General features: G+C 44.5%; 1 protein-coding gene across 1 annotated transcript in view; it reads right to left on the bottom strand.

Annotated features, from left to right (window-relative positions):
* Window positions 1–11,394, bottom strand: part of cntfr (ciliary neurotrophic factor receptor) — a gene marked incomplete at both ends in the record, with an annotated part of 21,912 nt that extends 10,518 nt beyond the window's left edge. Inside the window, 2 exons of the mRNA XM_084483228.1 lie at window positions 877–1,110; window positions 11,313–11,394. Of these exons, the coding sequence (XP_084339354.1) occupies window positions 877–1,110; window positions 11,313–11,394 (316 nt within the window). The remainder of the gene's footprint in view (window positions 1–876; window positions 1,111–11,312) is intronic.
* Window positions 11,395–11,811: the final 417 nt, after the last annotated feature.

Consider the following 11,811-nt stretch of genomic DNA (forward strand, 5'->3'; position numbering starts at 1 on the left):
AGGTAGTTTGATTGTTGTGACTACTAGCATGTAGCGGGTGGTGTAGCATGTAGCATGTAGCATCCTTACTCATCAGGTATCATGTAGTGTTCATCATGTATCAGGTATCATGTAGTGTTTATCATGTATCAGGTATCATGTGTCATGTAGTATTCATCATGTATCATAAGTCATGCAGTGTTTATCATGTATCATGTATCAGGTATCATGTATCATGTAGTGTTCATCATGTATCAGGTATCATGTAGCATTTATCATGTATCAGGTATCATATGTCATGTAGTGTTCATCATGTATCATGTATCATGTAGTGTTCATCATGTATCAGGTATCATGTAGTGTTTATCAGGTATCATGTAGTGTTTATCATGTATCATGTAGTGTTCATCATGTATCAGGTATCATGTAGTGTTCATCATGTATCAGGTATCATGTAGTGTTCATCATGTATCAGGTATCATGTAGTGTTCATCATGTATCAGGTATCATGTAGTGTTCATCATGTATCAGGTATCATGTAGTGTTCATCATGTATCAGGTATCATGTAGTGTTCATCATGTATCATGTAGTGTTCATCATGTATCAGGTATCATGTAGTGTTCATCATGTATCATGTAGTGTTCATCATGTATCAGGTATCATGTAGTGTTCATCATGTATCATGTAGTGTTCATCATGTATCAGGTATCATGTAGTGTTTATCATGTATCAGGTATCATGTAGTGTTCATCATGTATCAGGTATCAGGTATCATGTAGTGTTCATCATGTATCATGTATCATGTAGTGTTCATCATGTATCAGGTATCATGTAGTGTTCATCATGTATCAGGTAGCATGCGTCCTGTAGCTCGTAGCGTAGCGTAGCGTCCTTACTGCCGATGCGGAGGATGATGGTGTCCCGGCGTTCCCCTCGGGGGTTCTGGAAGCAGCTGTAGAGGCCGTTGTGTCCGAGGTCCACGTGGGTGAGGACCAGCCGCGGCCCGTCCACGCGGTGCCGCGCGCGCACGTCCGTGCCGTTCACCTTCCACGACACCGACGCCTCGTCGTCGAGGAAACCGCACTGCATGGTGACGTCGCTGCCCATCCTCTCGTACTGGTTCCTGGCCACTGAGAGACGGGCACAGCGGGCTCAGTGTTAGCGTGGTTTAGGTTAAACACTGGGGGGGGGGTTAGCGTTAGCATGGTTTATGAACTGGTTCAATAGAGGGGGTTAGCTTCAGCGTTAGCATGGTTTATGAACTGGTTCAATAGAGGGGGTTAGCTTCAGCGTTAGCATGGTTTATGAACTGGTTCAATAGAGGGGGTTAGCTTCAGCGTTAGCATGGTTTATGAACATGTAGAGAGAAACCCAAGTTCTATAACCATTACTATTTTTAATGGTTCAGTGTTAGCATGGTTTATGTTGAACATTGGGGGGGGGGTAGCTTTAGCGTTACCCTGGTTTAGGTTAAACACGGGGATGATGGCGCTAATGTTAGCATGGTTTATGTTAGCTGCAGGGGGTTGGCGTTAGAGTTAGCCTGGTTTAAGTTAAACACTAAGCTAGTTAGCGTTAGCATTAGCTTTAGCGTGGTTTATATTTATGACAGGCGGCTTAGCATTAGTTGTTAGCATGGTTTTGATTAAACATAGCGGGTTAATATTAGCGTGAGCATGTTTTAGGTTCAACATAGCGGGGGTTAGCGTTAGTGTGAGCCTGGTTTCTATACCGGGTCCTTCTCTTGTTTTGTCTCGGAGCTAGGAGCTAAGCGACACCTGGCTCTCCCGCTCCCCCCCCCCGGGCCTCGCTGATGTCTGGGTATTCTGCCAGACCTGATCCAGATGTTAGCTGTATGGTTCACGTTTATTTCATGCCTTCAAACGGACACATCTATTTTTAATACCAGAAGATACCACGCCAAGCTAACACCAATCTTGTGTTTGTCTGTCTGACTATCTCTCTGTCTGTCGGCCTGTCTGTCTTTCTGTCTGCCTGCCTGTCTGACTACGTTCCTGTGTGTATATGTGTGTGTGTGTGTGTGTGTGTGTGCGTGTTTGTGCGTGTGTGCATGCGTGCTTGTGTGTGACAAAAGAGAATGCTTCTTTGATCTCTTCCCTCTCCAGATAATTGGGACCAATGGTGGTGGCCTCATCTGCATTAAGTATCATTAGCATTAGCTAGCTGCTAGCGTGGAAGACAGACCGCTGGGCGTGTTGTTGGCTCTCACGCCCAGCACCCTGTACACATGGCCGACGACGTGGGGAGAGGAGGAGGGAGGAGGAAGAGAGGGTGGAGGAGATGAGAGAGAGAGGCAGGGAGAGAGAGAGAGAGGGGGGACGGGAGAGAGATGAAAGAGGAGATGGGGAGCAGAGGAGGGGAGAGAGGAGGACGGAAGGAGGAGAGGAGGGACACGTCGACTGACCCACACACACACACACACACACGCACACACACACACGCACACGCACACGCACACACACCTAGTACCACAGTGCCCAGCTGGGTCTACGGGTCGTGTCACGCTGCAGCCCCCTGCAAGGAGAACTCGGGTTTCTCTCCACCTGGAGTCTGTCCTCTGATGCTTTAGGGTCTGAGGAGCTAACGAGGACAGCCATCTCTGAGATTGGTTACATCAGGAAAAACTGAATTATTTATTACTTTTCTTCTGTTTCATATTCTCTTATTCTCTCTCTGAAGTGGCCCGTTGAATATAGATGCATGCTGAATTCAGATGGCCAAGATTACCATGACACGTTGATGGACTTATTGAGATAGTATATATTTAAGCACTAGATCACGGCAGGCTGTGGTATGTTCTCGTTATACCACAGTTAAGGGCCGTTGTCCCCGACCCTCCGGTTATGGTTACGTAGGTACGGCGAAATGAAAGTCATAGACACCCTCAATTTTGAAAAAGCGAGAAAGTCTGAAAAGCATTTTTTTTTTAACGAATACAAAAAAGTAGTTCCTCCTGGCTGCCTGCAAAGTGTACGGCGGTTGCTATGCAACACACTGTAGCGTCCTTCAGAGAGAAGGCTAGAGACGGTAGCTCGGTTCACCGGCAATTTAGCCTACTATCGAGTTCACTGACCGTGTGCCTATTGCTTTACAACATTTCCACCCTCTCCAGCAATCAACATGTTTTTAGGCTTCAGTGAACTACGCTATTGCTTTTATATATAAATAAACAACAGTTAAAGGCACAGAGTGATACTGAACTCTGTAAACTGAACGGGCGTCATAGCTGTGTGTATACGCTCATTATACAACAGTTGGGAACCAATCAGATCGCTTGATTTAAGCCACCGGTTTTATAAATGTATATATATTAAGTCCATGGAGTAGAATATATATCAATTGACTACGGTGAAACAACTTCATAACGCCTGAGATTCATACTCCTGTCTGCTCTCCAGGCTCGCTCTAACAGAAAGACCAGTGTTGTGTGAAGATGAAGACCGGCTGGGATACGTTCTGGTCATTATGTTCTAGTTATTACGTTCTGGGCATTAGATGACCAGAACGTATTAGCGTACTTTTTTTTTGCACAAATCTTAAATGTTTGCAAATTCATTGCTTGCTCAGTTTATTTTCCTTAATTGTCTGATTGGCTCTAATTTAAATGCATTGTGTTCAGTGTCATGTTATAAATATGAATGCATCCAAGATGGGTACAACCAAAAATATTAATATCACAATTATCTTATGCCAGTGATGGTGGTTGCTATGGACACGGACGTGGCTGACACCATGTAGCTTACGTTGGGTTCAGATCATTGTCTTTGTGTTGTGTAGTAATCTGGGCCATTCATTGTTTTATGTTGGTAACAGTTTGATGACGTTGTGCCCATAGGAAGGCACGTTTTCTCCTCTTCTCTGGATGTCCGGCAGACTTCCCACAGTGCCATCGCAGCCCTCCAGTAGGAGAGCTGGCCTCCTATGATTTTGGACTATATGACTAGAATATATGATCGCCCAGTCGTTGGGAAATTGTGCATGTGTCTCAGTGGGGCATTCCATTAGGAGGACGGTGGTGCTAACTGATGCTGGTGCTAAATGATGGTGGTGCTAAATGATACCACAGCATTGCTTGTATTTTGTGTGGGTGGGAGATTGACTCCTGTATCTTCCTCATGTCAATATTTAAGATGACGCACAAAAGTCAAATGCAAACAGTTTCAACAGCAGCTGTCATATCATCACATTCGAGCTGTTGAACTTAATTCCCTCTGTCGACACCTGGAAGCGCACGTTTGCTGTTCTGCTTGATTGAATGGTCCAGCGTCAATGGTACGTTCACTTGTATCTTCAATTTGTAATCAGTCAAATCACTCTAACTTGCCAATGCAAGTTTGTCATGATTGGATGTGAATTCCGTGCATAATCAGACAGAACTGAGCTCTCTGTCCCCACACAGCATATTTACCATCTTGGACCGAACTAGAGCCTTTGGGATGGCAGGAATAGTTTCATCAGGAAGATAAGGTAAACAGGCGCCCCAATGGGGAAATGTGGGTTTATGTAAGTCAAGCATAATAACCTTAAAGGATTTTAGTGAAATATCACCAAAAATAATTGCACTTGACTGTATGCATCTAAGATTTACAAATACCTTAAAAAGTCTGCTAAAATAAATGAACATGGGGGTCAAGGCCCTACAGGGAGGAATGCAAATAGCAGGTGACCGAGGAGTCCAGGACGCTTGTCTAGGCCCATGTCTCTAGCTCACTAGAGACATGGGCCTGTTTTTGTATGAAAGGGGGCATTACAAGGACATACAAAAATATCCATTTGGTGGCTGACAGGAGGAGGTCATCAGGAGACACAGAGAAACACAGCATAGAAGGCAGCCTAGAATGACTTGGGAGTAAGATAGAGATGCCTGGTCTCTTTTATATGAATAATTGCATTTATATCTAATAAAATGCTCTGTTTGGAAGCTCTAGGGCAACAGAAAGTGATGCAATTAGTAGTTGATCGAACTCTGATTCTCAGATATGCGTGTTGAATCTCAGAAGCATACTGCTGGGTGAGAATCTCATTTGCTTTAAGGCTTGAACCCCTACATTGATAAGGGTATATGTTCTTGAGACCCTCTTTAACATAAAAGAGACCCTTGGTCTCAAGCTTACTTCAAAGTGAACTTGACCAAATCGTGTCCAACTACAAATTGCATCACTTCCTGTGGGACCAGAGCATCAACATGTATAATCGTACATGTCCTTTAAGACCTCTCTCACATAAAACAGACCCAGAGTCTCTAGCTCACTCCCAAGTGTCCTTGAACCCTGGCTCATCTATTTATGCTCTACTTCCTGTTTGTCTACGTACTCAAATGGATCACTTCCTGTAGAGCTAGAATCAGAAATCCCAAAATTGCCCTTAATGTCATTTCTGATATTCAGAAGGGTCTCTAGCGGACTCCCAGATCATTCTGTTGAATGGTGTTGTTTTTAGTTCTTGTCAGGATTTGCATCACTTCACTGAAAGGCTTAAGCCACCAAATGGATAATCTTGTATGTCAGTGAGAACTATTTTCATACAAAACACGACCCATATATAGCTACTTCCCAAATATTTTTGACCCAGAGGTCAACTGCTAATTACATCACTTCCTGTAGAGCTACGACCACCATGTTGAAAGTTTAAGTAGTCCTTACAAAATCTTCAAAAACCCTACTTACATTCAAGATAAATCATTTTTGGTAAACATACTGACTAAAATCCTTCAAGGTTATTTTGTCTGATTTACATCCAATCCTATCCGCCCCCCCCCCCCAATAAACATCAAACAGGAACATAAAATAACACTTAACATAACAGATAATTACACAACGCAAAGACAATGAAGCAAACAACAAGCACGCTTTGTGATTGCAGTGATTGCATCGTCCATAACGTCCACCATAGCAAGAATAGAAACCTATTTTATGGCGAGACCTGAACGAGCATTTGTAATAACGAGCAAAATCAACATCGATGACCGAACGATGTCTATGAAAATAAAACGCACATTTCTTGCTCAAACACACTTTTTGAAATTTGCCACTGAGATTAATAGGAAAGTCAGCCGTTCTGTTCAGTGTTTGCAGACAGAAGGTTGACAGTTCACGTGATGTTGACTCAGGCTAGTAGCGCTGTAATCCGGGTATTTAACCGTTGGATCCAGGTTAATACGAACGTGGGCAACTCATTTGGAAGCTAAAGCGGACCAACGGGTGTATTACATTTGATGGCGTGTCACTGCCTTGCACACATACCTACACAGACCCCCTGGTGGATGTAATGATTAGAAACAACAGCTGACACCTAGCCACAGAAACGATGTAACCTTGTGTTGATAAAACGCTGCTACAGAGCTGCTCCGACTGCTCATGAATAATCATGCCACTTTGTACTCATTACCATAACATGTGCAGCATGGTTTACTAATTTCATTACAGGTGGATAAAATTTCATTCAATACATTTACAAGTGTGTGTGTGTGTACATTTACAAGTGTGTGTGTGTGTGTGTGTTTGTTAATAGACTGCATAGAAAAAAGTACAGTACCTTACCACATACACTCAGTATAACCCCCTGTCTAACGGTCTGTCTGTCTGTCTGTCTGTCTGTCTGTCTGTCTGTCTGTCTACCTGTCCGTCTACGTATCGGCCTGTCTATCTGTCTGCTACTGTCTGTCTTTCTGAGAGGATCATTAATGGAAATAGATAAAACAAGTGAGGCAGATCAGAGGTGTGGGTGTGTGGTGTGTGTGTGTGTGTGTGTGTGTGTGTGTGTGTGTGTGTTTATGTGGGAGTGTGTGTGAGCTAGAGGGGAAAGGGGCCATCTTAATTAATGGTGTGTAATATATGACAATATTCTGAGTCTCCTGGATGAAAGCAGACTAAATCACCACATCATTATAGAGACTGCAGATATAACATGACCTTGGAAAGGTAAGGAGAGGAGGTAAGGAGAGGAGGGGGAGGACGACCGGACCGGAGGAGAGAGGAGAGAGGAGAGAGGAGGGGGAGGACGACAGGACAGGAGGAGAGAGGAGAGAGGAGAGGAGAGCAGGGGGAGGAAGAGAGAGGAGAGAGGAGGGAGATAAGATGAAAGGAGAAGAGGAGAGAGGAGACAGAAATGAGGAGAGGAGGAAAGGAGAGGAGAGGAGGAGAAGGACGGAGCACGGAGACTACGGAGAGAGAGAGAGCGAGAGAGCACGCGCGAGAGAGAGAGCGAGCGAGAGAGAGAGAGAGAGAGCGAGAGAGAGAGAGAGAGAGAGAGAGAGAGAAAGAGAGAGAGATAGAGAGAGAGAGGGGGTGTGGGTTTCATTGAAGATGAAGATGACTAATGTTCTCTTGTTATCTCACACCAGGTAGGAGTCAGACCTCTGGGTTATTCTAGACATGTCCATCTCTCTAGTCGACTATAAACCAGCTGGTAGTCCAGCCAATCAGAGGAGTGCTCGCAGTAAAACATTATTGTCTTTTAACACGGCGACACACTCATTCATCAACCAACTCAACCACATACCAGCACGGCACTACCAGAGAGAGACAGAGGGAGAGAGAGAGAGAGAGAGAAAGAGAGAGAGAGAGCGAGAGCGAGAGAGAGAAAAGAGTGTGCATGTGTGATATTCCAGCTGTGCTAAGCAGGTCCGGCTCCATCCATCAGCAGCAGCATGTCTCTCTGTCAGGAGAGGCAGTTCCAGAATGAAACGCATCACTCTGAGCATCGATACCGTATTACTCTAACACTCGCTCAGTTAGCCTCGCCAGCAGGTTTAAGCAGACCAAGCATATATTCATGTAGCTACAGTGTGTAGCTGTGTGTAGCTACAGTGTGCTTAGCTGCCTGTAGCTACAGTGTGTAGCTGTGTGTAGCTACAGTGTGTGTAGCTGCCTGTAGCTACAGTGTGTGTAGCTGCCTGTAGCTACAGTGTGTAGCTGTGTGTAGCTACAGTGTGTGTAGCTGCCTGTAGCTACAGTGTGTGTAGCTGTGTGTAGCTACAGTGTGTAGCTACAGTGTGTAGCTGTGTGTAGCTACAGTGTGTAGCTGCCTGTAGCTACAGTGTGTAGCTGTGTGTAGCTACAGTGTGTAGCTGCCTGTAGCTACAGTGTGTAGCTACAGTGTGTAGCTGTGTGTAGCTACAGTGTGTAGCTGCCTGTAGCTACAGTGTGTAGCTGTGTGTAGCTACAGTGTGTTGGTGCATGTACAGGATTAAGACTTTCGTTGACATAACGGTTGATAGTCCGATAGCCCTAAGTGGACTAAGATCAGTTTGTGATTCTACCAGCGGGCAGAGTAACACACACACACACACACACACACACACACACACACACACACACACACACGGCACACACACACACACACACACACACACACACACACACACACACACACACACACACACACACACACACACACACACACACCACACAGACAGACAGACAGACAGACAGACAGACACACACACAGACACACACACACACACACACGCCACACACAGACACACACACAGACACACACAGACACACACACACACACTCCCCCTAACCTCCTCAGACTGGATATGGTATGTTGCCCTCAAGTTGACGTTCTGTCGTATGTCTGTCGGTGCATCAATGCAAACACACGTTAATAATAGAAACATGAGGGATGGTCACTGAGAAGGCGTGTGTTCTTCACACGTTTTGCACACATCACACGTCACCCTGTGTTGAAGGAACAGACAGTGTTACCATGGCAACCACAGCGTCACCGTCCCAATAACAGCCACGCAGACAGCGTTGTGTTGAAGCTGATTTGTTTTACCACATGTCTAGCAAACTCAAAACACACAAACTCACAGCATGCATTACGACGGGAATACACACACACACACACACACACACACACACACACACACACACACAGACACAAAAAACAACTACACAGTTCTTACTACAGTAGTAACACACACACACACACACACACACACACACACACACACACACACACACACACACACACACACACAACTCCATGTATTACTACAGGGGTACAAGCACATACAACTAGGACACAACAAAACTTTAAGATAAATAAATTTGATCTGAATGACCATGGCAACACCATCAACACCATCACCATGACAACACCATCACCATGACAACACCATCACCATGACAACACCATCACCATAGCAACACCATCACCATGACAACACCATCACCATGACAACACCATCACCATGAAAACAGCATCACCGTAACAACAGCATCACCATCAAAGGACCATCACCATGATAACTCCATCACCATGACAACAGCATCACCATGAAAACAGCATCACCGTAACAACAGCATCACCATCAAAGGACCATCACCATGATAACTTCATCACCGTAACAACATAATCACCATGACAATAACATTACCATGACAAAACCACCACCACCAGGACAGCAACACAATCACAATTGACAAAAACAGCATCAACATGACAACACTGTCACCAGGACTTGTTACATGATTCTGTGCGCCTGCAGCATGCAAACAAAGCCTTGAATACGACTGAATTAAGAGGGAGAGAGAGGTGGAAGAGGAGATTTATTCAGGAGGATGAGGGCAGTGAGGGATGAAAGATAAGTATAGTTCTCAATCAGGATATGGACCATAAATAACATAACATCACCCCAAACACCCCCACCCCCCCCACACACACACACACACACACACACACACACACATAAAAACACAGTTTATCTTGATGTGCATTATTGAGCACATCTTAAACTGGAATGTACTTCGTCCTAACAAACTGCGAGAGTGTGCTTGCTAAAATGTCGCAGACAGGTAAACCGCCCAATCTGGCAACCCTGCCGGCACGTCCTCCGCTGTCTAACCTCAGCGTGGACCAGTGAGACCGACTGAAGACGAGGCGGACATGGAACTTAAACTGTGATTCTGAAAAAAGTATAAAGGTAATCGAAATTCGTTTTTTTTCAGATTATTGAAGATACAAGTGTGTTGATTTGTTAAATGGTTGAACGAAGAATAACGTTGAAAATTGACCAAGTTACGACGTCTGAAGTAGTTGAAGTGTCAGCGAAGTGTCCGCCCATTGACTTACATTGTAAAAAAAAAAAAGGCGAGAAAGCATTATAGTTGAAAGAGAAAAAGGCAGAGAGATAGCCACCATGTCGTTAAAGAGATGGACCTTTTGATAGTTGAATGGTTTCTGTAGCTGACAGTATGCAGGAGCAGTTAACTGCACAAAGAACTTCTGAAGAACAGTAGATGTGCCTGCAGTATCAACCACACTAAAAATATAGAACATAGATTATATTTAATATATCATAACGACATAATACATTCCCTCTCTGGCTGTGTTCACTGTATCTCTAATGTATCTCCACTGTATCTCCATCTACACTGTATCTTACCTGTATCTCTAGTATCTACAGCATTCTTTACTGCGTCTCTACTGTATCTCTACTTTCTTGTGTATCTGTACTTGTCTCTACGGTGTCTCTACAGTATGTATGTGTCTCTATTATATCTCTATTTTACATATACTGTATCTCTACTGTGTATCTACTGTATCTCTACTCTCTATTGTATCTCCTCTATAACTTACTGTAATGCAATCTACTGTATCTACTGTGTCTACTGTACATCTACTCTCTCATGTACCTATACTGTATCTCTGTGTCTCTACTGTAAATCGACTCATGTATTTATACTGTATCTCTGCTCTGTCTCTACTGTAAATCGACTCTCATGTATCTATACTGTATCTCTGTGTCTCTACTGTAAATCGACTCATGTATTTATACTGTATCTCTGCTCTGTCTCTACTGTAAATCGTCTATCATGTATTTATACTGTATCTCTGCTCTGTCTCTACTGTAAATCGTCTCTCATGTATCTATACAATATCTCTGTCTCTACTGTAAATCGTCTCTCATGTATCTATACTGTATCTCTGTGTCTCTACTGTACATCGACTCTCTCCTGTACCTATACTGTATCTCTGTGTCTCTACTGTACATCGACTCTCTCCTGTACCTATACTGTATCTCTCCTAATGTCTACCGTATCTCCTCTACTCCAGTGACCTCTGACCTCAGACAGAGCCTCCAGAGGGAGAACGACGGCCCAACTGATTAATGAGTGATTAGTGATTAGTGATTAGTGATTGACGATATTGATCACCAGCCCGGTTATTGGAGCAGGAAGGAGGGGGATCTCGGATGACGTTCAAACAAACATAAAGTGTGTGTCTTTATAACATAAAGTGTGTGTCTTTGGTTCATAATCACAGACAATAGAGGGTAATACGACGGAGGGGAACTCACCCAGTTGGCTGCGTCTCTGAGCATAAGCCACCACCACCGCCGCCAGAACCACACAACACAGGGAGGTACCCAGGTTAGCCATCTGTAGGAACACACGCACACACACACACACACACGCACACACACACAGAAGACGTTAGTCGGCGTGTTCATGGTTGACAGATAGCAGTCTGGATTTATTTGTGCATTTCCAATAACATCCTGTCACTCCTCTGCCCCTTTCTCCTCTCTGTCTCCCTCTTCCTATCTGTGGGGTCCCCCTCTCTGCTCCTCTCGCTGTCTCCCCCTCTCCCCCCTCCTCTCTTCCTGTACCCCCCTCCCTGCCTCTCTCACCCCCCTCTTCTCCAATCTCCTCTCTCTCTCTCTCTCCTCTCTCTCTCTCTGTCTCCCTCCTGCCCTTTCCTTTTCACTCCTATTCAGAATAATCCGTCTGTAAAAGCCACCATTTTAAATTTGCCTGGACTGTTTCCTGTCCAATAAATATATCCCCCTCCTCTCT

Source organism: Micromesistius poutassou (assembly GCF_964030765.1).
Source record: "Micromesistius poutassou genome assembly, chromosome: 18".
NCBI lineage: Eukaryota > Metazoa > Chordata > Actinopteri > Gadiformes > Gadidae > Micromesistius > Micromesistius poutassou.